Source organism: Pseudophryne corroboree, chromosome 11 (genome assembly GCF_028390025.1).
Source record: "Pseudophryne corroboree isolate aPseCor3 chromosome 11, aPseCor3.hap2, whole genome shotgun sequence".
NCBI lineage: Eukaryota > Metazoa > Chordata > Amphibia > Anura > Myobatrachidae > Pseudophryne > Pseudophryne corroboree.
In genome coordinates, this window is record NC_086454.1 from 15,416,153 (window position 1) to 15,443,531 (window position 27,379).

The following is a 27,379-nucleotide window of genomic DNA, read 5'->3' on the forward strand; positions in this document are numbered from 1 at the left end:
CTGGGGGCTGGAGGGACCTGTGTAACTGGGGGTTGGAGGGACATGTGTAACTGGGGGCTGGGGGGACCTGTGTGTAACTGGGGGCTGGAGGGACCTGTGTTACTGGGGGCTGGAGGGACCTGTGTAACTGGGGGTTGGAGGGACCTGTGTAACTGGGGGCTGGAGGGACCTGTGTTACTGGGGGCTGGAGGGACCCGTGTAACTGGAGGTTGGAGGGACCTGTGTAACTGGGGGCTGGAGGGACCTGTGTTACTGGGGGCTGGAGGGACCTGTGTAACTGGGGGCTGGAGGGACCTGCCTGCAGTCTGTGTAAATGTCACCAGTACACAGACCAGGAGAAATTAGCTGCTATGTAATTAGTCTGTGAGATGTCACTGATGAGGAATGTCTGTTATTGCAAACACATGTCCTGGACCCGCAGCTGAGCGCTTTTCCAGACTTCATGCCAGGTCAGGACGGGGCTGCAGGGAGTTACTCAGACGCTTCCAGGAGTCTGTACCTGCGTGCCTCCTGCCTCAGTGCCTCCTGCTCCTGGTGCTCTCTCTGTCTGTGAGGTTGCTGAGGAGTTGCTGCAGCCCCTGGAAGCATTATTCCGGATCCCCTGCTCTACCTGCAGCAGCCCCTGTGGAGGTGACGCAGCTGGGTGTTTTTGGAGTGACGCAGCTGAGTGTTTTTGGAGTGACGCAGCTGGAAGACCCCGGTGGAATCCCAACCCCAGACTCCGGCACAGGGAGCATGGAAAGGCGGAGACCCTGAATTACTGACACCCCTGTACCTGGCCTGGACCTTGCAGTGCACCATGACCCTCTACCTGTGGGCCTGTCTGTTGCTGTCTTACCTGAGCTCGGCCCAGGTGGTCTCTGCCCACCCCAAGGGACCCAGTAAGTACCACACACCTGATACTGCAGGGGAGGGGGCAGAGGGGCAGGGGCTATGGGAGGTTTTCTTGTATTAAAATATGACATCAAAGCAACATTTTGTGTAAATCTGATTTGCATCTGAAAGATTACATCCATCACTATCCTGTATGTGTGTGTGTGTGTATGTGTGTGTTTATACATAATTATATATTTGTGAGCTGTTTCTGTCTATATTGCCTTCCCAGGAATACCAAATTCACTTTCTTTATGCTGTGATGTAAAAGTTGCTGACTTGCAGCTGACATACTTCTTACAATGTCTGTCCCACATGCCAAGTCGCTGATGTTTATCAATATGTGAAACTTACACTGTTGTGTTACTCTGCTTTAACCTCTTCATGGTTTCTGTAGTTTGTACTTTAATGAGACCGGTTGTCACATCTTTGTGTTTCATCCAGTCGACCTGGGAATTGTTACGTTACGTGTATGAAAACATAGGGAGACACTTTTTATAACTGCATGTAACATTAATGTACCCAGGACTCCAATTAGCTACTTGTGTTTTACATTTAACGTATTTTAGATATTTTTTATTATCATTTGAAACGTTATTTTAAATATAAATATCATCATCATCATCATCATCATCATCATCATCAGAGTGATCTTGAGGAATGACCGGTTACTCGGACAAGCGACGTACTGGCATCCAGTTTACCATGATTCCTAAATGCAGGCAGAACTAAGGGGTAGTGAGGTCATATAACGGTGGGCTTACCGCACTGGTCCCTTTAAACTTGGACACTCATGAATTAAGAAATCCAGTGAAACGCAGACTTGAAGTCAGCCAGCCCCAGAGCCTGTGTAATTCATTAGTGTCCCGGTTTAAAGGGACAGTATGGTGATCCCGCGTAACGGACACTTGTATCAACATAAACGGATACCCCTCTGCCGCACGTCATGTGGTGCAGTATTCTGACTTAAGGGTCTATTTACTAAGCTTTGGACGGAGATAAAGTAGCAGCCAATCATCTCCTAACTGTCATGTTACAGGCTGGGTTTGAAAAATGACAGTTAGGAGCTGATTGGCTGGTACTTTATCTCCGTCCACTTTATCTCCATCCAAAGCTTAGTAAATAGACCCCTTAGATACATAGCGCTGTTTATACGTTGTGTATATGGGATGTGTTCGGCATCCTGGTGGCTGGGATGTTGATGGTCATGTGACCGACGCCGGAATCCCGACACCACTCGGGAGATCGGTGCTGGAACTCCGACAGCCGACAACAGGTCTATGGTTCGCATACTGAACTGTACATTTCCTGGGCTGCGGCAGAGCTGGGAGTGCGCCTGTTTGCGTTCCGTAGCTTGCCTAAATTTACACACAAAAATGCAGCATTGCAGAGTTGCACGTGTTTTGGGCATAGTGACCCTGGGGTGTGACAGAGCGTTCTCACAATTCGGTGAAGGTGCGTCCACACAAATGGTGGCCAAGCAGACCCGCACATAAGCGTTTATACACCTGTTGGGAGGCGCATCTTTTGCAACCAGTATATGGCTCAGGTAAGTAGCCCCCAGTGACTAGCAACCAGGCGCATATGCTAACCCCTTTGTATAGACTTGTCACTTCTAACTTTGATGTCTGTATCTGCCCCCCCCCCCCCCCCCCCCCCCCCCCCCGCAGCTGTGTAATCAGCAGGAACCTATGGTGAGACTGATAAAGGGTAGAAAGGACTAATCTCTCACCTTCATGTATATAACTAGACGCCTCTCACATCAGCTGCTCAGTCTGTTATCTGAGGAATCCAGGACAGAAGCTCCGCAGTCCCCTGCATGTGATGTTACTCTTGTTGTGTCTTGTGCTGGAGGTTACACTTGCTCCGTATACACATTCCCACTATATCGCGCACCGTGTCCGCAGTTACATGGTTACACGCCGTTATCTGTCTGTTTCCGCTTTTAAGATCATTTTGTTGTCAGAAAATCTTTATCATATTCACATTGGGGTCTGTGGGATTCAGACCAGAATCTCCGACACGCTTTGCTGACACAATGGTAGTGTGATAGCCTGGAGTTACTGGGGTAAATTTGCAAAACAAAAAACAAAAAAACTTTTTTTCACGTTGTCATTATGGGGTATTGTGTGTAGAAATTTGAGGGGAAAAAATTATTCCATTTTGGAATTAGGCTGTAACATAACAAAATATGTAAAAAGTGAAGCGCTGTGAATACTTTCCGGATGCACTGTAGTTCTAAAACTGGCACAGGAAAGACTTGGAGTCCCAAAGTGTCACATACTGTACATTGGAGGTCATTTGCAAAGCACAATAGGTGTGCACCACAACACGCCTCGTTCTGCACGTCTGCACACCAAGGTGCTTGCCTGGTCTTTGTTCCCAGAAGATGACTCCGCAAAGTAAAGGTGTCCGTGGATGTAAAGCAATTTGAGTTGCGTTGTGCAAAAGTGTCACCGGCCCATTGTGGGAGTTGTTCGCACGGGCCCCCTAGGTCTAGGAGGGCTCACATCGCATACTGTGCACCCATTATTTTTAATACTTACCTTCCGGAGTCTCGTGGCGCAGCAGCGCTGCTGCAGAAATCACTTGGAAACTGGTGCGGCGCCATTTTCCCAGGGTTTCGCGCATGTGCAGTAGAAAAATCACTGGGAAACTGGCCGCGGCGGCATTTTCTCGGAGATCTGTTCATGCGCCGCAGACTCTGGGACAGGGCTAGGGTCCTGACCGCATCTCCTGTGTAATTCATCACATTAATACCTTTGTGAGATTCTGGCCATGTTCTGCTGATGAGGACAGACCTAAAGGGCCCTACACACTGGGCGATAATACTCAAAGATATGAATGATCTCGTTCATTAATGAACGAGATAGCGTTCATATCTTTGAGTGTGGAGGGACCAGCGATGAACGATGCGCGGCTCCGCGCTCGTTCATCGCTGGTGCCCCGTCGCCTGTGCATGCAGGCTAATATGGACGATCTCGTCCATATTTGCCTGCACTTCTATGGAGCCGGGTGACGGAGGGAGTGAAGAAACTTCACTCCCCCATGTCACTGCCCCCCCGCCGCCGGGCGCCCGTCGGCCGTATCCGTCGTCGGGCAGCTCGGCGGCGGATCGCTCAATGTGTAGGGCCCTTTAGGGATGAATTGGTCACAGATCTGATCATTCATTGATAAAATCAGTTTATGAAGAGTGGTCGCTAGTAGAATCACTTTCTGCAAATGCCAAATGAAAACCAGAGCGAGCGGTTTGTAAGTAACATTTAACTAACCATGAACCTTGGCTGGGATTTACATCTGCAGATTGATTCCATGCTTTCACACAATGGTGGCTTAACTCTTTGTATCCAGTGTAAACCATTTCCAGGCAGTATACTGGACCTAGCTATAACGTCGCTGTTTGGGAAGTGAAGGGTAAAGGAGCACCGGGTAGGTATTGTTCAGAATTGGAGCTAGAAATGGATAAATTCAGTTTATTTTTATATCATATGTAGTTCAGTTCTTGCAATTCTCCAGATGTAATAACCGTCTAGTTTATAACAGGAAAGAGTGTCTCCTCTGGGGGAGTTTTCGCTCTGTTACTCATAGAAACCCATCAACAGATGTATCTGAGCTAATAGTAAATAGTTTTTAACAAGCAGACGATATTCTCTTCCATACCGTAGCATGATGCTCAGACAGTTATAGATAGGCTTACCATACCGTCCCTTTAAATCGAGACGCTCGTGGATTACACAGGTTCTGTGGCCATGCAGGTTTGAAGTCAGCCAGCCCCAGAACCTGTGTAATCCATGAGTGTCTTGGTTTAAAGGGATAGTATGGTAAGCCTGACCATAGATAAGTACACATTGGATAGACTAGGAGGGGACTGGGAGCAATCAGGGCAGAAGGCCCAAAGTTTGGAAGTGTTTGGAGGTTTGACTAAAGCACAGGTTCTCAAACTCTGTCCTCAGGACTCCACACAGTGCATGTTTTGCAGGTCTCCTCACAGAATCACAAGTGAGATAATTAGCTCCACCTGCGGACCTTTTAAACTGTGTCAGTGAGTAATTAATTCACCTGTGCACCTGCTGGGTTACCTGCAAAACATGCACTGTGTGGGGTCCTGAGGACCGAGTTTGAGAACTTATGGACTAGAGCACAGGTTCTCAAACTCGGTCCTCAGGACCCCACACGGTGCATGTTTTGCAGGTCTCCTCACAGAATCACAAGTGACATAATTAGCTCCACCTGTGGACCTTTTAAAATGTGTCAGTGAGTAATTAATACACCTGCGCACCTGCTGGGTGACCTGCAAAACATGCACTGTGTGGGGTCCCGAGGACCGAGTTTGAGAACCCCTGGACTAGAGTGACCATATTATCCCTTATACCTGGGACGCTTATGGATTACACAGGTTCTGTGGCTGATTAAAACCAGCTGAAATGTAGGCTTGAAGTCAGCCAGCCCCAGAACCTGTGTAATTCATGAGTGTACCAGGTAAAAGGGATTTCTCTTACGTCCTAGAGGATGCTGGGGACTCCGTAAGGACCATGGGGGTATAGACGGGCTCCACAGGAGATAGGGCACCTAAAAAGAACTTTGACTATGGGTGTGCACTGGCTCCTCCCTCTATGCCCCTCCTCCAGACCTCAGTTAGATCTTGTGCCCAGAGGAGAATGGGTGCACTGCAGAGAGCTCTCCAGAGTTTTCTGTTGAAGAAGAATTTTGTTAGGTTTTTTATTTTCAGGGAGTCCTGTTGGCAACAGGCTCCCTGCATCGTGGGACTGAGGAGAGAGAAGCAGAGCTGGCTTGTCAAGTTGGGCTCTGTTTCTAAGGCTACTGGACACCATTAGCTCCAGAGGGAGTCGGAACACAGGTCTCACCTGGGGTTCGTCCCGGAGCTGCGCCGCCGTCCTCCTCACAGATGCCGGATGAGAAGGCAGAAGACATCTTAGGAGGCAGAAGACATCAGATCTTCATGAGGTACCGCTGTGCGCCATTGCTCCCAGTCACACACACACAGAGCAGCACTGAAGGGTGCAGGGGGGGGGGGCGCCCTGGGCAGCAATAAACCTCACATTTGGGCAAATACAGTTTGATTAGGCTGCGGAGGCAGTAAATTTATGATCCCCCGCCATTTTTATTGAAAAATCACTGGGACCGAAGCCCGCCGTCGGGTGGGCGGGGCTTGATCCTTCAGCACTAACCAGCGCTATTTTCTCCACAGAAGCTGCATGAGGAAAACGCTGGCTCCCTGGTCTCTCCCCTGCTGAACTTCACAGGCTGGAAAAAAGAGGAGGGGGGCACATTAGCGACGCAGTGAGTGGGAATTGGCATATTATATATAGAAAAGCGCTATCTGGTCATATTTTTTCCAGTGTTTTTAAGCGCTGGTGTGTGCTGGCATACTCTCTCTCTGTCTCTCCTAAGGGCCTGGTTGGGGTTTTGTCCCCTTATAGGTTAATCCCTGTGTGTGTGGGGTGTCGGTACGTGTGTGTCGACATGTCTGAGGCGGAAGGCTTCTCCAAGGAGGAGGTGGAGCAAATGAGTGGTGTGTCCCCGTCGGTTGTGCCGACTCCGGATTGGATGGACATGTGGCATATGTTGAATGCAAGTGTGGCATCTTTACATGAAAGGCTTGATAAGGCTGAATTAGGGGGGACATCAGGGGGTCAATCCTCGGATTGGACCGACTCATAGGGCCCGTCGGGGTCTCAAAAGCGTCCCTTAACACAAGACACTACTACCGACACGGATTCTGATTCCAGTGTCGACTACGACTAAGTAAAATTGCACCCCAGGGTGACTAAAACCATTCAGTGTATGATTGTGGCAATAAGGGATGTGTTGCATATTGTGGATGAACCCTCGGTCCCCGACACAAGGGTACACATGTTTAAGGAAAAGAAACAGATTATTAATTTTCCCACATCTCATGAATTAAATGATTTATTTGGAAAAGCTTGGGAGACTCCGGATAAGAGACCGCAGATCCCCAAAAGAATTTATATGACATACCCTTTCCCTAAGCAGGACAGGGAGATTTGGGAATCACCCCCCACTGTGGACAAAGCCCTGACGCGCTTGTCCAAGAAAGTGGCGCTACCGTCTCCTGACACAGCGGCCCTTAAGGACCCAGCAGATCGCAGGCAAGAGACTACCTTAAAGTGTATTTATTCTCATACGGGTGCTGTGCTAAGACCGACAATTGCGTCGGCATGGGTGTGTAGCGCAATTGCAGCTTGGACAGATGAGCTGACAGATCAATTTGATAATATGGATAAGGATACTATATTCCTAACTCTAGCCCATATAAAAGACGCAGTCTTATTTATGAGGGATGCTCAAAGGGACATTGGATTGCTAGCTTCTAGGGCCAATGCCATGTCTATCTCAGCAAAAAGACTCGCCAATGGACGGGTGATGCGGATTCCAAAAAACATATGGAAGTACTACCTTATAAGGGTGATGTATTGTTTGGGGATGGGCTGACGGACCTGGTTTCCACAGCTACAGCAGGTAAATCAAATTTTTTACCATACATACCCCAACAGCAAAAGAAAATAACACCCTATCAGATGCAGTCCTTTCGGTCGCACAAGTCCAAAAGAGGTCGGGGATCCTCTTTCCTCGCCAGAAGTAAGGGCAGAGGCAAGAGAGCACCTGCTTCGGCAGGTGCCCAGGAACAAAAGTCCTCCCCGGCTGCTCCAAAACCCACAGCATGTCTCTTGGGCTCCCCTGAGGGAGTCCGCACCGGTGGGGGCATGTCTTCGACTTTTCAGTCAGGCCTGGGTCAGTTCGGACCTGAATCCCTGGGTGTTGGAAATAGTTTCCCAAGGTTACAAATTGGAATTCGAGGAGGTGCCCCTGCGCCGATTTTTCAAATCTGCCCTACCAGCTTCCACATCGGAAAGGGATATAGTGTTAGCTGCAATTCAAACGCTGTATATACAGCAAGTGATAATCAAGGTTCCCCTGCACCAGCAGGGAAGAGGTTACTACTCAACCCTATTTGTGGTCCCTAAACTTGACGGTTCGGTCAGACCTATTTTGAATCTGAAATCCCTAAACCTGTACATAAAAAGATTCAAATTCAAAATGGAATCTCTCAGAGTGATAATAGCCAACATGGAGGAGGGGGAGTTTATGGTGTCTCTGGACACAAAGGATGCGTACCTTCATGTCCCCATATATGCCCCCCATCAGGAATACCTGAGATTCGCTGTACAGGATTGTCATTACCAATTTCAGACGTTGCCGTTTGGACTCTCCACGGCCCCGAGGATTTTCACCAAGATAATGGCGGAAATGATGGTGGTCCTGCGCAAGCATGGAGTCACAATTATCCCATACTTGGACGATCTCCTGATAAAAGCGAGATCAAGGGAGAAATTGCTGAGCAGTGTGGCGCTCTCTCTGAGAGTGCTCCAGCAACACGGTTGGATTCTAAATCTACCGAAGTCACAGTTGATTCCGACAACTCGACTACCGTTCCTAGGTATGATACTGGATACGGAACAAATGAAGGTCTTCCTCCCAATAGAGAAAGCCCAAGACATCCAGAACATGGTCAGAGACCTGCTAAAACCGAAAAGGGTGTCAGTTCACCAATGCACTCAAGTTCTGGGGAAAATGGTGGCGGCTTACGAGGCCATTCCCTTCGGAAGGTTCCATGCAAGGACTTTAAAATGGGACCTTCTGGACAAGTGGTCCGGGTCCCATCTGCACTTACATCGGAAAATAACTCTGTCCCCAGTGACCAGAGTGTCCCTCCTGTGGTGGTTGCAAAGTGCTCACCTCCTGGAGGGTCGCAGGTTCGGAATTCAGGATTGGATCCTGGTTACCACGGACGCGAGCCTCCGAGGATGGGGAGCGGTCACACAGGGAAAAAAATTTCAGGGTCTTTGGTCAGACCAGGAGTCCTGTCTACACATCAATGTGTTGGAACTCAGGGCCATTTACAACGGCCTTCGACAAGCGGAGAGTTTTCTTCGAAACCTACCGGTTCTGATTCAATCAGACAATGTCACAGCAGTGGCTCATGTGAACCGCAAAGGCGGGACAAGAAGCAGAGTCGCGATGGCGGAAGCCACAAGGATCCTTCGCTGGGCGGAAAATCATTCCGGGAGTGGACAGCTGGGAAGCAGACTTCCTCAGCAGACACGATCTACATCCAGGAGAGTGGGGACTTCATCAAGAAGTCTTTGCAGACGTAACACGTCTTTGGGGAACTCCTCAAATAGACATGATGGCGTCACGCCTCAACAAAAAACTTCGGAGGTATTGCGCCAGGTCTCGGGACCCTCAGGCAGTGGCAGTAGACGCTCTGGTAACACCGTGGGTGTTCAAATCGGTCTACGTGTTTCCTCCTCTTCCTCTCATCACAAAAGTGTTGAGGATCATAAGACGAAGAAGAGTACAGACGATACTCGTTGTCCCAGACTGGCCTCGAAGGGCCTGGTACTCGTATCTACAAGAGATGCTCACAGGAGATCCCTGGCCTTTTCCTCTGAGGGAAGACCTGTTGCAACAGGGGCCCTGTGTATTTCAAGACTTACCGCGGTTACGTTTGATGGCATGGCGGTTGAACGCCGAATCCTAGCGAAAAAGGGGATTCCGGAAGAGGTCATCCCTACTTTAATAAAGGCTAGGAAGGAGGTGACGACGGTAAAACATTATCACCGTATCTGGCGAAAGTATGTGTCTTGGTTTGAGACCAAGAATGCACCTACGGAAGATTTTCATCTGGGTCGTCTTCTCCACTTCCTACAGACAGGAGTGGATATGGGCCTGAAATTAGGCTCTGTTAAGGTACAGATTTCGGCCCTCTCGATTTTCTTTCAGAAGGAATTGGCTTCTCTTCCAGAAGTCCAGACGTTTGTAAAGGGAGTGCTGCTAGGGAGGCCAATCCCGGGCGTTTTTTTCAATCCCGGGATTGAAAAACGGTCAATCCCGGGATTCCCGGGATCCCGGGATTGCAGTAGGGACCAGTGAAAGATGTAGGGAGCAGCGCTGGAGGGAGGGTGTAGGTAGCGGTGCGGGAGGTAGGGAGGGGGTAGGTAGCGGTGCGGGAGGTAGGGAGGGGGTAGGCAACTTGGCATAGGTGTGCGCAGACACTGACAGGCGGGTGCCGCTCCGGACTCCCCCCCCCCCCCCCATCCCCTCCACGGCACGGCATTATAGTGTTCTCTCACCTCCCCTGTCCTGGATATAGACTGCTCACCTGGGCTGCCTAGGTAAGCAGTCTATGTCCAGAACAGGGGAGGTGATAGAACATTATAATGCCGTGCCGTGGAGGGGATGGGGGGGGGGGGGAGTCCGGAGCGGCACCCGCCTGTCAGTGTCTGCGCACACCTATGGGGGTAGGTAGCGGTGCGGGAGGGTGGGTGTAGGTAGTGGTGCGGGAGGGTTGGTAGCGGCGCTGGAGGGAGGGAGGGAGGGAGGGAGGCTGTAAGTAATAACACTTACTATTAGGCGGGCGGCCGCGGCCGCCATGGACACACTGAACGTGGCGGCATTTCAAATGAAGCGCCGGCCGCCAGCCAACCAGAGCTGGCGGACCGGCAGCCAATCAGGGAAGCTGCCGCAGCAGTCGCTCCTGATTGGCTGCTGCGGCAGCTTCCCTGATTGGCTGCCGGTCCGCCAGCTCTGATTGGCTGGCGGCCGGCGCTTCATTTGAATTGCCGCTGCGTTCAGGGTGTCCATGGCTGCCGCAGCCGCCTGATAGTAAGTGTGAATGAAAAGGTTTAGACCAGCTGAAGTGCGCTAGAATAGCAGTGAATAAGCAGATTATACTTCCCTCACAAATATTCTTTCATGAAGCTTCCTGTATAGTTAATGAACTCGAAATCCATATATAAAAAAACAGAAATATTTCCAGAAATAGTGTAGTATGTTCCGTATAACAAAATTATGTACAATAAGCCGATACAAATGATACAATAGGCAATAAACACTTGAAGGTGTAGATGGAGGTTTACCAGATAGGTAGAGTCAAAAAGCCTTGTATTGAAGCCTATTGGAAGTATATGTGCATAAGTTCACACACCATGTGATGAATAATCAAGATGGAGGTTTACCAGATTCCAATGAAGTATGGACCTTAAGATATGTTTCCCTCATAGGTTTTCTGTCGTAGGACTTTATACGTATTGCATACGCTCGGAATCCATATAGAAGGAAAAAATATTCCACAAATAGTGTAGTACGTTCAAACAAGAAAATGTAATAAGTTGCAAATAATAAAACCATAAAATAAGGCAATATACGTAAATGGTACAGATGGAGGTTTACCAGATGGAAGTAGTATATACGCCTTGTATATTGCTCAATTGAATTAAAAAGTCACATCACAAAGTAAATAATCAAGGTGGGGGTTTACCAGACTTCCATGAGGTATGGACCTTAAGATGTATCAAATGGGGAGGAGAAAACGGCTCCGGAACCTGTCTCCTTGGTCCAAAAGAACTCTGTCCGTATGGTAAAGATTCCCACCAACGATGAAACTCCTGTCATACAATACCGACGCGTTTCGGGACCTCTCCCTTCCTCAAGGCAGTATATACTGCCTTGAGGAAGGGAGTATTCAATTGAGCAATATGCAAGGCGTATATACTACTTCCATCTGGTAAACCTCCATCTGTACCATTTACGTATATTGCCTTATTTTATGGTTTTATTATTTGCAACTTATTAAATTTTCTTGTTTTGAACATACTACACTATTTGTGGAATATGTTTTCCTTCTATATGGATTCCGAGCGTATGCAATACATATAAAGTCCTACGACAGAAAGGTCTGACCAGATGACTGGGTTTATTTTTAGGTCAGTGACTTCTAATCCAATCTGAAAGACAAGATCGAGAGTGTGACCACTTTTATGTGTGGCAGAGGGAATGACCTGTGTGAAGCCCAGACCATTCATTGTGCACACGAGGTCTTGGCCAAGGCGTGAGAGCTCATCATCCACCCATGCATTGAAATCCCTGAGGATGAGCCATCTTTAATGTTCCAGAACCAGGCCAGCAACAGTGTCTGCAATTTCTTCTAGAAATATCTTTCCATCTCCAGGTGGCCGGTAAATGAGAAGTATTCTGAAACCTAATCCTGTCGAACTCCGGGCAGCAATGCACTCGAATGAGTGAGTAATTTCAATAGGGTGGTCCCTAAGTTTAAGTTCTTTTTTGAAGCAGATAGCCACCCCGCCACCCCTGCGGTCCAGTCTTGGGTTGTGGATGACAGAGTAGTTTGTTGGTACTACAGCCTCCAATATAGGTGCTGCATTTTCATCTAGCCAGGTCTCTGTAATACAGGCTAGATCTGCAGATTCAATAAGGTCAGCAATTGTTGCAGTCTTGTTTCTTATAGATCTGGCATTACAAAGGACTGACCTGATTGGGCATACCAGAGGGCCTTCAGTTTTCTTTATGTTAAGTGCAGGAGCTCTGGGTATGGAGGTCACAAAGCGAGAGTTGACAGTTCTGTTCTTCCAAACACAGGGCCGTCTTTTGGGTATCACTTCTATTTGATTGTTCTTTGAATATGGGGGTGAACAGGTGGGCAAAGGACTTAGATGGTTACCGGGGGAAATACATTTCCGGCCTGCTCGCTTCCCACGAATGCGCCTGTGTTTTCTTTTTAAAATGCCAAGGGATTGGAGAATAGAAGCCTGTGATGGTGTGATAGGAACTGCAGAACGTGGTGGGCGGAGTGAAAGAATTAAACTGGAGCAATACGTATACATTTGGTCATCAATGACAGATTACTATAAGTTTGAGCTGCATATGAAGATGAGAGAGGGAGAGAAAGCAGTGTTTTGTTTTGTTTTTGTTGTTTTTTTTTTTCTTTTTTCCTTTTTGTGTTTTGTTTTCCCCCAATTCGGTATGTGATCCAAAATTATAATGGGTTTATGAACAAAGTTATTGCTATAACCTTTTGGGTATATTTGAAGCAAGTGATAAATAAAATAACTGCTGATTTAGTCAATTATCCTAGGATAGGCAGCCTTTTGGAAAGGTGTTAGAAGCCAATTCCTACTGTGTAGGTGTGAAAAGTCTCAGTGTGAGAGGCCTTTGAAGTAGATTTCTTGTGGGGGTAGTGATAACGTGTCCTGGAAATGGATCCTGATTTGAAACAGTGAGCCTTCAGCAATTCAGAGCCTGAATATACTGATATTAGTAGATTAATGCAATAAGTCAGTTATTTGTTGCTCAGAGAACAGAGGTGGATGATGTCTAAGTGAGGGGCTGGATGTAGCCAAAGATAGGTTGTAATCCACAGTACCTTATCTGGGTAATGTCCAATGCAGAGTACAGCAGCTGCTAAACTGAAGGATTTCTCAGTGGAGGTATGCAGAGGATTCAATCCAGGATTCAATCCAGTGTGTATCTCAGCGCAGGAATGCAATCCGTTGGTTTTATGAAATGTCCGCGTAGAGTAGTACAAGTTAAAGGTAAGTCCTTGGATATTTATGATGGTTCATAGGTCAGTTGTGGTGAATTTAAGCTGTTTTATGGAGATGATCAGGAGCATGCAAAAGGTGAGGCAGCCATCTTGGGCACCTGCTAACCAAAATATACACTCCCCCATAGGCGGCGTCTAGTTGATCGCAGTGGCTGCAAAAAGTTGCTACGTGCGATCAACTCGGAATGACCCCCACAATACAATAAAGACTCGATGCTCCTTTACATTAGATCAGCACTGCCCAGTCCGCACACAGGCCCTCATTCCGAGTTGATCGCTCGCTGCCGTTTTTAGCAGAATTGTGATCAGGCTAAAAACCGGCAGTTTTGCGCATGCGTATGGGCCACAGGGCACGCGCGCTAAGTACTTTCACACAAAACTATGCAATTTTACACAGGGGCGAGCGACGCTTTTCAGTCGCTCTGCTGATCGGTGAATGATTGACAGGAAGTGGGTGTTTCTGGGTTTTAACTGAGCGTTTTCCGGGAGTGTGCTAAAAAAACGCAGGCGTGCCAGACGAAAACGCAGGAGTGGCTGGGGAAATGGGGGAGTGGCTGGCCGTACGCAAGGCGTGTTTGTGACGTCAAACCAGGAACCAAACAGACTGAGGTGATCGCAATCTAGGAGTAGGTCTGAAGCTACTCAGAAACTGCAGGGAAATATTTAATAGCAGAACTGCTAACCTTTCGTTAGCAATTCTGCTATGCTAAGATACACTCCCAGAGGGCGGCGACCTAGCGTGTGCACTGCTGCTAAAAGCAGCTAGCGAGCGATCAACTCAGAATGAGGGCCAGAGCAATATATAAAATACCATATATTTCTATGGGAAGTGGGTTGGTCTTGGGTGGGTACTGCACCCTTTACCTACAGCAGAAAGGCAAGGCTCACGCCCACTATCTACCCAGCTCTGCAGGATTGTGCGTGATGGAAGGTGTAATGACGTTCCCACAATGTTTGTCCATATTAGAATAAAGGATGATCCGTGATTACCGGCATCTGCCCAAATTCTCCGACTGGAGACGCAAACTGTTTCACCACCGCGGCCCTCAGAACCGTGGACTCCCAGTATATACGGCTGCTAGGCTGCTCATGTTGTACTGGTCGTAGAGCGCTTCCAAATTCATAAATGACCATTACAGTCTTTGCTTTTTTTTAGAATACATCGTAATCAATGAAAACTGCCCTGGTGCAGAGTGGAACATTATGTGCCGGGACTGCTGTGAATACGACCAGGTGGAGTGCGTGTGCCCTGGAGGCAATAAGAAGGTGGGGTACACCATCCCCTGCTGCCGGAATGAGGACAACGATTGTGACTCCTGTCTCATACACCCAGGTATCGGGTCATAGAGTATGGTAGTGTATTGGCGTAAGACGTGGGGGGGGGGGGGGGGTCATTATGGAAAACATGGGGGGGGCAGTATTAACTTCATCAAGATGCCAATGAAAATATAACTGTAATTTATGTAAGCAGGCGTGGTACAAAATGTCAGCAGTAGGTTTTCAGTGCTCTGATTGGTCCAAGCCAGGGGCTCCCAAACTGCAAATCTATATGCTGGATATACGGATACAGGCATCTTAAGCTAGCTGCGACTGAACACGCAGTCATGGAAACGCTCGGCGCAAAATGCGCATCTTTACCATCCACTCTCATACCTATATCTAAGGGAATAAATGCCGCTTTGCAGAACATTATTGCAAAACATAATGGATAGAACATATTTTGTGGATAAAAACGTCCATTTCCAGGAACAGCCGTACGCTACAGCCAGTGTTAGGAGTATCTAGGGGTGAGGACGCCATGGAACGCAGTAAATGAATGTTTTGGCAAGTGATAAATTTCTTCATTTAGAGATACTGTAACACTAATATTTATGTAACGGACATGTGAAGTGTATATTGGGTGGTCTGTCTGTGATAGGGAAATGCTGATACAGAACAGGTGGAAGCCAATAAACAGTTATAAAGATTCCGCATCTATAAGGGGCTGTCCATGGATGACATGAATCCTGAGGTTGCCTTTAAACCTTGATGACGCCGGCTCTCTGTCTACGGACGCCATTCTAGTGTAACAGCATGTTTGCGGCAATGGGCGTCAGTCTGGTTTCTTTGCATCGCGGCTGTGATCATTTCCTTTTATGTAACACTGGTGGATCCTCCTGTTGACCCATAAGAACTTTATTTCTCCCTCCTCTCCTCCCAGGTTGCTCTATATTCGAGAACTGCAAGTCCTGTCATAATGGATCATGGGGGGGCATGCTGGACGACTTCTACGTGAAGGGGACTTACTGCTCAGAGTGCCGCATTGGCTGGTATGGAGGAGACTGCATGAGTAAGTAACATCCAGGATCAGTAGGTAGGTGTGTGTGTGTGGATGCATGGATGGGGAGAGGGGCTGTGAGATTGGGAGAGAGAGACATTTTTAGAGGGGTCTAAAAATTAAAAGTGTTGCTGTTGCCCATATCAACCAATCCGATTCTACAGTAGCTACAGTATCATTTCTCATTTGCGTCAGAATCTTGATAAGATAGGCAGAATCTTATTAATTGCTTTGGGCAACACCTCAACTTTTCATTTTTAGAAGCGTTAGTAAATTTACCCCCTCACCCGATGTCCTGATGTGACTGTGACGTGGTGTTAGGTTAAGGTGACGCGGGGAAGGGTGTAGGTGACGCGGTGTTGGGTGTAAGTGACACGGTATTAGGTGTAAGTGGTGTTAGGTGTAAGTGACGCGGTGTTAGGTGTCAGTTGTGTAGGTGTAAGTGACGCGGTGTTAGATGTAAGTTGTGTAGGTGTTAGGTGTAAGTGGTGTTAGGTGTTGGTGGCGCGGCATTTAGTGTAAGTGACACGGTGTTGGGTGTAAGTGACGGGATGTTGGATGTAAGTGAAGTTAGGTGTAAGTGATGTGGAGTAAGGTGTAAGTGGTGTTAGGTGTAAGTGACGTGTGTTAACCTTTGTTGGTTAGCTTTGCTGGTTTAAGACTGTTTACAGGAGACCTGTAGATAGTCCCAGAAAAAAAAAATCATTTTATTTCACATTCCATAGCGCTCTTTTGACCTGTTTCATATTATCAATATTATAAGAGCTGCTTATAAGAAGCGCAGCATTATCCTTTTTTCCATAAGTGACGTGGTGTTAGGTGTAAGTGTCGCGGTGTTAGGTGTAAGTGATGTGGAGTTAGGTCTAAGTGACGCGGTGTAAGTTGTGTAGGTGTAGGTGACGTGGTGTTAGGTGTAAGTGGTGTTAGGTGTAAGTGTCGGTGGCGCGGCGTTTAGGATAAGTGACACGATAGTTGTAAGTAGTGATGAGCGGGTTCGGTTCCTCAGGAACCGAACCCGCCCGAACTTCACCCTTTTTTGCACGGTTCCGAGCAGACTCTGATCCTCCCGCCTTGCTCGGTTAACCCGAGCGCACCCAAACGTCGTCATCCCGCGGTCGGATTCTCGCGAGATTCGTATTCTATATAAGGAGCCGCGCGTCGCCGCCATTTTTCACTCGTGCATTGGAGATGATCGTGAGAGGACGTGGCTGGCGTCCTCTCAGTTTCTATGTTCAGTGTGCTGCAAATATCTGTGCTCAGTGTGCTGCAAATATCTGTGCTCAATGTGCTGCAAATATCTACGTTCTCTGCCTGAAAAATGCTCCATATCTGTGCTCAGTGTGCTGCAAATATCTGTGCTCAGTGTGCTAATTGCTTTATTGTGGGGACTGGGGACCAGCAGTATTATATAGTAGGAGGACAGTGCAGAGTTTTGCTGACCAGTGACCACCAGTATTATACGTTCTCTGCCTGAAAAACGCTCCATATCTGTGCTCAGTGTGCTGCAAATATCTGTGCTCACACTGCTTTATTGTGGGGACTGGGGACCAGCAGTATTATATAGGAGGAGTACAGTGCAGAGTTTTGCTGACCAGTGACCACCAGTATTATACGTTCTCTGCCTGAAAAACGCTCCATATCTGTGCTGCATTGTAGTATATATAGTAGGAGTACAGTGCATAATTTTGCTGACCACCAGTATATAATATATAGCAGTACGGTACAGTAGGCCACTGCTCTACCTACCTCTGTGTCGTCAATTATGCTATCCATCCATACCTGTGGTGCATGTAAGTTGTGCGCAGTATATATAGTAGGAGTACAGTGCATAATTTTGCTGACCACCAGTATATAATATATAGCAGTACGGTACAGTAGGCCACTGCTCTACCTACCTCTGTGTCGTCAAGTATACTATCCATCCATACCTGTGGTGCATGTAAGTTGTGCGCAGTATATATAGTAGTAGTCCATTGCTATTGATATATTACTGGCATATAATTCCACACATTAAAAAATGGAGAACAAAAATGTGGAGGGTAAAATAGGGAAAGATTAAGATCCACTTCCACCTCGTGCTGAAGCTGCTGCCACTGGTCATGGCCGAGACGATGAAATGCCATCAACGTCGTCTGCCAAGGCCGATGACCAATGTCATAGTAGAGAGCATGTAAAATCCAAAAAAATAAAGTTCAGTAAAATGATCCAAAAATCTAAATCAAAATTGTCTGAGGAGAAGCATAAACTTGCCAATGTGCCATTTACGACACAGAGTGGCAAGGAACGGCTGAGGGCCTGGCCTATGTTCATGGCTAGTGGTTCAGCTTCACATGAGGATGGAAGCAGTCATCCTCTCGCTAGAAAACTGCAGTGCCACTCCTAGATGGGCCAGGTGTTTGTGTCGGCCACTTGGGTCGCTTAGCTTAGTCATCCAGCGACCTTGGTGCAAATTTTAGGACTAAAAATAATATTGTGAGGTGTGAGGTGTTCAGAATAGACTGGAAATGAGTGGAAATTATGGTTATTGAGGTTAATAATACTATGGGATCAAAATTACCCCCAAATTCTATGATTTAAGCTATTTTTGAGGGTTTTTTGTAAAAAAAACACCCGAATCCAAAACGCACCCGAATCCGACAAAAAATTTCCAGGGAGGTTTTGCCAAAACGCGTCCGAATCCAAAACACGGCCGCGGAACCGAATCCAAAACACAAAACCCGAAAAATGTCCGGTGCACATCACTCGTTGTAAGTGACTTGGTGTTAATGAGGCAGTGTTAGGTGTAAGTGGTGTTAGGTGTAAGTGAAGCGGTGTTAGGTGTAAGTGGTGTTAGGTGTTAGTGACGCGGTGTTAGGTGTAAGTTCTGTAAGTGACGCGGTCTTAGGTGTAAGTGGTGTTAGGTGTAAGTGTCGGTGGCGCTGCATTTTGTGTAAGTGACATGGTGTTGGGTGTAAGTGACGGGATGTTGGATGTAAGTGAAGTTAGGTGTAAGTGACACAGTGTTAGGTGTAAGTTGTGTGGTGTAAGTGATGCAGTGTAAGTTGTGTAGGTGAAAGTGACGCGGTGTTAGGCGTAAGTGATGTGGAGTTAGGTGTAAGTGACGCGGTGTTAGGTGTAAGTTGTGTAAGTGACGTGGTGTTAGGTGTAAGTGGTGTTAGGTGTACGTGACGGTGGCGCGGCATTTAGTGTAAGTGACACGATGTTGGTTGTAAGTGACGTAGTGTTACTGACGCGGTGTTAGGTGTAAGTGATGCAGTGTTAGGTGTAAGTGGTGTTAGGTGTAAGTGACGCGGTGTTAGGTGTAAGTTGTGTAGGTGTAAGTGACGTGGTGGTAGGTGTACGTGTCGGTGGCTCGGCGTTTAGTGTAAGTGACACGATGTTGGTTGTAAGTGACGTGGTGTTACTGACGCGGTGTTAGGTGTAAGTGGTGTTATGTGTAAGTGGTGTTAGGTGTAAGTGACGCGGTGTTAGGTGTAAGTGATGCGGTGTAAGTGACGCGGTGTTAGGTGTAAGTGGTGTTAGGTGTAAGTGTCGGTGGCGCGGCGTTTAGGGCAAGTGACACGATGGTTGTAAGTGACGTGGTGTTACTGAGATAGTATTAGGTGTAAGTAGTGTTAGGTGTAAGTAAAGCGGTGTTAGGTGTAAGTGGTGTTAGGTGTAAGTTCTGTAAGTGACGCGGTCTTAGGTGTAAGTGGTGTTAGGTGTAAGTGTCGTGGCGCTGCATTTTGTGTAAGTGACACGTGTTGGGTGTAAGTGACGGGATGTTGGATGTAAGTGAAGTTAGGTGTAAGTGATGTGGAGTTAGGTGTAAGTGACACAGTGTTAGTTGTAAGTTTTGTTAGGTGTAAGTGATGTGGTGTAAGGTGTAAGTTGTGTAGGTGTAAGTGACGCGGTGTTAGGCGTAAGTGATGTGGAGTTAGGTGTAAGTGACGCGGTGTTAGGTGTAAGTTGTGTAGGTGTAAGTGACGCTGTGTTAGGTGTAAGTGGTGTTAGGTGTAAGAGTCGGTGGCGCGGCGTTTAGTGTAGGTGACACGATGGTTGTAAGTGACGTGGTGTTTTTGATGCGGTGTTAGGTGTAAGTGGTGTTAGGTGTAAGTGGTGCGGTGTTAGGTGTAAGTGACGCCGTGTTAGGTTTAAGTTGTGTAGGTGTAAGTGACGCGGTGTTAGGGGTAAGTGGTGTTAGGTATAAGTGTCAGTGGCGCGGCGTTTAGTGTAAGTGACACGGTGTTGGGTGTAAGTGATGGGATGTTGGATGTAAGTGAAGTTAGGTGTAAATGATGTGGAGTGAGGTGTAAGTGACACGGTGTTAGGTGTAAGTGGTGTTAGGTGAAAGTGGTGTTAGGTGTAAGTTGTGTAGGTGTGTCGGTGGCGCGGCGTTTAGTGTAAGTGACACGGTGTTGGTTGTAAGTGATGTGGTGTTACTGTCGTGGTGTTAGGTGTAAGTGACGCGGTGTTAGGTGTAAGTTGTGTAGGTGTAAGTGACGCAGTATTAGGTGTAAGTGGTGTTGGGTGTAAGTGACGCGGTGTTAGGTGTAAGTTGTGTAGGTGTAAGCGACGCGGTGTTAGGTGTAAGTGACGCGGTGTTAGGTGTAAGTGGTGTTAGGTGTAAGTGACGCGGTGTTAGGTGTAAGTTGTGTAGGTGTAAGTGACGCGGTGTTAGGTGTAAGTTGTGTAAGTGACGCGGTGTTAGGTGTAAGTGATGCGGTGTTAGGTGTAAGTGGTGTTAGGTGTAAGTGACGCCGTGTTAGGTGTAAGTGGTGTTAGGTGTAAGTGACGCAGTGTTAGGTGTAAATAGTGTTAGGTGTAAGTGACGCAGTGTTAGGTGTAAATAGTGTTAGGTGTAAGTGACGCAGTGTTAGGTGTAAGTGACGCGGTGTTAGGTGTAAGTTGTGTAGTGTAAGTGACGCTGTGTTAGGTGTAAGTAGTGCTAGGTGTAAGAGACGCAGTGTTAGGTGTAAATAGTGTTAGGTGTAAGTGACGCAGTGTTAGGTGTAAGTGACGCGGTGTTAGGTGTAAGTTGTGTAGTGTAAGTGACGCTGTGTTAGGTGTAAGTAGTGCTAGGTGTAAGAGACGCAGTGTTAGGTGTAAGTGACGCGGTGTTAGGTGTAAGTGGTGTTAGGTGTAAGTGTTGGTGGCGCGGCGTTTAGTGTAAGTGACACGATGTTGGTTGTAAGTGACGTGGTGTTAGTGACGCAGTGTTGGGTGTAAGTGATGGTGACATTTGGTGTAAGTGACGCACCGTGTAATAGCACAAATGTAATTACACGTGAGATGAGGTGAGGCTCCAGTGGGATGAAGCTCTTGATTCAGAGATGGACACAAACACGATTTATTTTTATTTTTTTTGCAGTTGAGCTACAATCGTCTGTCTGCGCATGTGTCTATGTCACACTGCGCATGTGTCGCCATGGTCTTGGGTGACGGTCGTAGAGAGGATTTATCCGTAAAATGACAGTGAGAGAGCATGTGCGAGCGGCAACGGGGAGTGGCAGGCGCCTCACGACCGTCTTGGCGGCATCTTTAAGGCTGCAGCTGCAATCCCGTATGCAACAGCCATGCTTCCAGCGTCTTACTCCCTGCAGCCATTGGTCCGCTCAGTACTTCTGTAATCAGCTGATCTGCGGCAGACGCTGCCTCTTTGTATGCAACCGCTGGGATTCGCGTATTTCCACACAACCACTGCGTACACATTTACATCCATCTCTGAATCCGGCCCTTAGTGCTAAGGTGTTACTAATGTGCTCCCGCCCCCGGACGGCCGTTTGTAGATGACAGCTTGAAGAAGAAATTCAATATTATAGAAACCAAAATGAATAAATAACTAGAAATAAAAGTCCCTTCTCCCAAACTGGCAGAACCACGCGATTCCTATACCGGTCCTCTATGTCTCCCGGATCATGCGCCGCTGCATCTGTGCCGATATTCCTTCCCAATTCCCGATGATGGTGATCTATGTAGAAAGCAGAACCTGGGGAGAGTTCCTCAGCAACTGCGGGGTCCACACCACCATGGGTTAATATTTTGGCTGGCGTCCATTAATATGTTATTGGCTAGGGGTTCCAGTCACTGGAGAGACACAGTCGACAGGTTCAGAATGTGAACATCACAATGGTCGACACAAGTGTTTTACATTCTTCTCAAGTTCTGCTTCATTTACCAACCACGTGGACGACGAGTGGGAATAGTAACCTGTGCCCAGCGCCGCGGTGGTGGAGTGAGACACATTGCCCGAAGCGTGGCGTGCAAAGCGAGCTCACCAGTGTCTCATGTATTCACTAATTGTGATCACAGACTGTGAAATGGACAAATTTTGTACAAAAAAACAAACTTTGTCGACCTTTTCGCCATCAACCTTTTGACCCTGTCGACCTCTTGCTTATGGGGGTCAACCTATTGACTCTCTGTCTTATGTAGACCTATTATACCACACACTAGACCATTGGAATATTAGCGGATCGTTCCTCATCCCTGAACGCCAGACTTGGATTGTGGTAAATAACTTCCCCTTTGAAGCATTGATAATTGTCTCTTGTTACTCTCGGTAACGTCTGCCCATTGGTAATGGCTGCATCTGTCGACGTGTAGGACATGTGATGTGCGCGCCGGTCAGAACGCCCAGGAATGAGCACGATACACAACGCAACGCTCCTGATTGCAGGACATTTTCCTCTGGGTCTCTCCCCATGATAGAACCAAGCACTTTACCTTCACACTCTCACTGTAACTGGCAATTAATTAGTCTTGTTCAGCGTCCGGGCCAGACAGAAGGATTTTTTAATTGCTGTGTATTGTAACTGCTAATTACGCTGCATGAGGCGGCTATTCAGTCTGTGCTGGCGCAGGATGAGAAGAGGCTTTGGGCGCAATGTGCCAGCATCTCACCGTCTGCTCGCGCTGGCAGATCTCTGGCCGCTAAGTAATGAGGATGGCACCACTTCCACACATGTACTAAACTACGAGCAGGGTGGCACTAGTCCTGTTTTATTGGGGTATTAATTTAGATGCCATTTTCCAGCTGTAAAGAATTATCAGTCTGTTTATCTAACCCCCCACCCCCCTGTTACCTTCCAGGAATGCCCGCTGAATTCCACAGACCGTGCGTCCGATTCTGCATCGCTAGTAGTCAGGACTGTATAGGACAATGACCGCCAATGGACTGTATAGGACTTTGACCACCCACGGACTGTATAGAACAGTGACCACCCACGGACTGTATAGGATAGTGACCACCCACGGACTGTATAGAACAATAACCACCCACGGACTGTATAGGACAAGCACCACCCACGGAGCGTATAGGACAATGACCACCCACGGAGCGTATAGGACAATGACCGCCCACGGAGCGTATAGGACAATGACTTCCCACGGAGCGTATAGGACAATGACCACCCATGGACTGTATAGGACAGTGACCACCCAGGGAGCATATAGGACAATGACCACCCACGGACTGTATAGGATGCCACGGAATATGGAAAGCCGCAGATGCGTACGTCTCAGGATTAGACCTTATACTTCTTGCCCCCATGAACACGAGGGATTTTTTGAGATGAGCTTTATAGTGAACTGTGTAGATTTACCAGCGGCAGCGAGCCCCCGGATCCCCCGTCGCCCTTACACACAGCCTGAATGTTTTGCGTCATCAATTTAATTGGTTCTAGTTTTGATGGATGGTACAAAAGTCGTTCCGCTGATCAGAGAAGCTGAAGGCCGCCCTGCGCAGCCTCTGATGGAAGAATGGGCGTTATCCACTTATAAAGCTGATTATAATATTGTGATTGTTGCAGGTGGGCACATTATGAGGTCATTGCAGCACTTAACCCCACTACAGCAAGGAGCGTCCGGCCCACCCTATTGTAAAAGCTACATATCGCACCTCCCGCGTTCAGCACTGTTTGATGCGTTCTTGTGCACTAAGGGGTTCAGGGGTGTAAAAACAGGTTATGATGGCGCAAAACACGATATTCGCATCCGTGTGCATTTGCAAACTGAAAAAAAAAGCAAACCCCGTACAGTTGGGGTAGGCAGCATTCCGCAAGCCAGCTGCTGTGGAACTACATGTCCCAGCATACCACAGATGTTAGGGCATGCTGGCATGTGTAGTTCCACAGCAGCTGGTGTGCCTGGACTAAGCCTCCTGTACAGTCTGGTGTTGTATAGTATAAATAAACACACAATTGTTGTTGTTGGATCTCTGAGGGAATTAGTGTATCTGATGACACAGCGAGGGGCCGACATCACCCGTAATGACCCCAGAATGTGTCTTGGAGGCAGATTTTTGGGTTGATGTTATTTATAGTAAATCTGTAAACCTCTCGTGAACTGCACTATTCACCTCACACCCATCATCCCCGAGGGATTAAGGGAGATGTAGTGTTCCAATTGGCCCGCTGGCTCGGGCCCCTAATAGTAGTACCTGTTACCATGGAAACTGCCAACCCCCCCAACACACACACATCTCGGAGACAGCAGATTCTCCATTTCATTAAGGTTTCAGCTGCAGCAGAAGAGGAGAACAGGAAGTGCGGGGAGGCCGTTTAACCCCTGTGGTGCTGGGAACCTTGCTTTCATTGCCCGATTATAGTGTATCCAGTTTATGGCCTGATTTTAATGTGTGGAGTTTCCGACAAATTCCAAAAACAAACACAAAAAGCATTTTTAGGAGTTCAGTGTGTTACTGGGTGCTGATTAATCAGCTGTAACAAGAGACGCTCGGAAAACAGCTGCACGCCGATTCTCGCGCTGCAAATTCACTGCAATTGCTGAAATTTCTAATCCATATACAGTAAATGTAAAGAAGTCCGGTTCTGCCAACAGTCGTAATTTTGGCCAAGATTATGCCAAAACACTCTATTTAATTGCATTATTTATTGCAAAATGTGGTAATGTTTGAAAAGGGCACCTGCATTCTTTCTCTTTGTGTGTGGCACTATAAGTCTCAGCAGGGTAGCACCTCTCATTACGTGCAGTCTAGGGCCCTGCCCTTACATATTGGGCCACAATCCGGCAGCTGGGAGGTGATTGCGCAAATGTGTCGTTTAGATCAATATAGTTTAACAGCATAGCTGTTCATCTTCATCACAAAGGGTGGATTATGAACAACATAGCCTTTGTAGCTCAAATTAAAAATATATACATTTGTGTATTCAGTATATTAGGGTCTGGGCGTGTAAACACGCAACACTTGAACATAATAGGCAAACAAAAACGCAGACCAAAAATTCCAACATCTTCGTGGTTGAATGTGATATCATTTCAGAACTGGAATTATTAGGTGGGTTGTTATCCGTTTCGTGGCATAAAGCCCCATAGTGTTATTCTGTGCCAAACCCCAGTGCACACTGTTATGCATTTTTAATCAGCCAAATATACTTAATTGTATAAAATAAAAATGTTTTCTTTAATGCTGAGTCTTTGATGGCTGCGTAACAACGCTCTGTGGGACTATTTGCATGTCTACTGGACAAGTGCCTCATATACTGCCATACAGGCCTGTCCGTCTCATTGCTCAGAGGCCGGATCTCTGATAGATGTGGAATATTTTAGTATTCATTATCGTTACTGTATGCATAAATGTGGCCAAATCTGTGAGCTTGTGTTGCAGCTTTAAAAGTATAATTAGGGCAATCAAGCAAAGTGTTGCAGCCAAATTCTGGATCTGAAGTATTTATCCCATTCAGCGTAGCCATTTACTGCCAAATATGTTAACAATTATTAAATCATTTTCTTTGAAAATGGCGCCATTTACGTCCAGCTTAAATCCTCTGTGCTGTGAGGTAAAACACACAAAGTGTGTCGTTTTTTTTGTTACGTGATCTGTGTGTGTGTGTTTGTGTGAGTGTTTTATTGCAAAGGATGAAATACACTTTTCCTGTACGGCGTGCACCTGGAATTGTGTATACTGGACGCATTGGACATAACTATGAGTAGTACAGCAGGGTGACCAGGAGAGGGCGCTGCTCCTCACGCCATAGATGTACTTCATGCTGCTGTTCACCTCAGCTAGATACAATGGTAAAATAAAGAACACTACTATAAAGGAGACGCTGCTGATAGAGGTGCCGTGTGTTAATATCATGTGTGATGGTGGCATAGGGACGGCGGGAAGTTTGTACTTTATCTGGGCAGGGGACTGCTGCCCCAATAAGATGGTTTGATTATCTTCCTGTCCCACCGCTTTATCTTCCTCTCCTTTCGCTTATATTCCTCTCCCGCCGATTTATCTTCCTCTCCCGCCACTTATGTTCCTCACGCACCACTTTATCTTCCTCTCCCGCCACTTATGTTCCTCTCCCGCCGCTTTATCTTCCTCTCCCGCCGCTTACCTTCCTCTCCCGCCGCTTTATCGTTCTCTCCCACCGCTTTATATTCCTCTCCCGCCGCTCCACATCTCTGCACTGTCTTCCATTCCTCTACAGAATCCTCACCCTCACCTACAAGGCCATCTGTAATTCCACTGCTCCCTACATCTCCAACCTCCTCTCCCTTCATACTCCCTCCCGCCCACTGCGGTCGACCAATGGCCGTCGCCTCTCCTCTGCCCTGGTCACTGATCCCCATGCACGAGTTCAGGATTTTGCCCGTGCTGCACTCTTCAGTGGAACGCGCTCCCCCGCTCCATTAGACTCTCCCGACCTTGCAAAGCTTCAAACAGGCACTGAAAACCCAGCTATTCATCAAAGCGTACCCTCCCGATGCATAACCTAGTCCTGAGGCTGCTCCTCCATCCCCCTGCCTCATGCCTTGAACATCTCTGCTTTGCTTACATACTGCCATCAGGCTTCCTCCCGCTTGCTTGCACCTAATGTCATCTGTCTGTCGCCCCTTCCCACTAGATTGTTAGCTCTTCAGAGCAGGGCCCTCTTTCCTCTTGTTATCTAAGCCCTCTTCTCGACACATTTCACTCGCAGCTCTCTCCTACTCAGCAACCATCTTTACCGCTTTCTCTCCTGCTGGTGAAGGCTCCTCTCTATCTATGGCCACCAGCCCCTAGTAGTACGATGATTACTCCCTCACTACTAACATCTTAGCTGTATTATGTGTGAGAATTGTGGTGCTCTGTTACCTGTACTCTATCTCTGTTATTTATTTACTGTAATGTTCTGTCTCCCTGTGCTGTCCTCTGTACGGCGCTGTGAAACACTTGTGGCGCCTTATAAATAAATGTAATAATAATAATATGCCGTTATGTTCTGCCATAGGATGTGGGGAGGTAATACAAGCTGCCCGCGGGGAGATCATGATGGAGAGCTACCCGTTTAATGCCCGCTGTGAATGGAGCATCCAAGTCAAGCCTGGATATTCCGTAGAGCTCAGGTAGAGAATGCGCTTATGCCAACATGCTGTATGGGAATCTGCCCTGGCTGCGGGGATATCCCCAGGTGTAATGCTGCCAACCTTGGAGTAAGTCACAGCACGGTCTAGCTAACTTCAAACAACTAATGGATTATATTTAAACCATGCAATGAAGGATAATGACTGTCAGTGCACTGCACACGGTATGGTGCACTATGGTGAAGCGTGTATTGTTAGTGCACTGCAGGCATATAGTAACTTCTGTGAAGCACAGATTATCACAAACCATTGTGCAATAAAGTGGATCCTTATTATGGGGTCTATGTATCAAGGTTTAGTAATGAGATATCACTGGTGCAGCTTATTTATTACTAATAAAATCTCTGCTCCCCAGCGATGCTGACCGGCAGCCGGCAGGTGGGCTTTACCTCTCTGCCTGCCAGTGC

At 47.4% G+C, this 27,379-nt stretch overlaps 1 protein-coding gene across 1 annotated transcript in view; it reads left to right on the forward strand.

Annotated features, from left to right (window-relative positions):
- The first annotated feature begins 280 nt into the window (after positions 1-280).
- The window catches only part of PAMR1 (peptidase domain containing associated with muscle regeneration 1), an 85,491-nt gene continuing 58,392 nt past the window's right edge, over positions 281-27,379 (forward strand). Inside the window, exons 1-4 of the mRNA XM_063944153.1 lie at positions 281-881; positions 14,475-14,651; positions 15,519-15,647; positions 26,840-26,954. Of these exons, the coding sequence (XP_063800223.1) occupies positions 800-881; positions 14,475-14,651; positions 15,519-15,647; positions 26,840-26,954 (503 nt within the window). The 5' untranslated portion in view covers positions 281-799. The remainder of the gene's footprint in view (positions 882-14,474; positions 14,652-15,518; positions 15,648-26,839; positions 26,955-27,379) is intronic.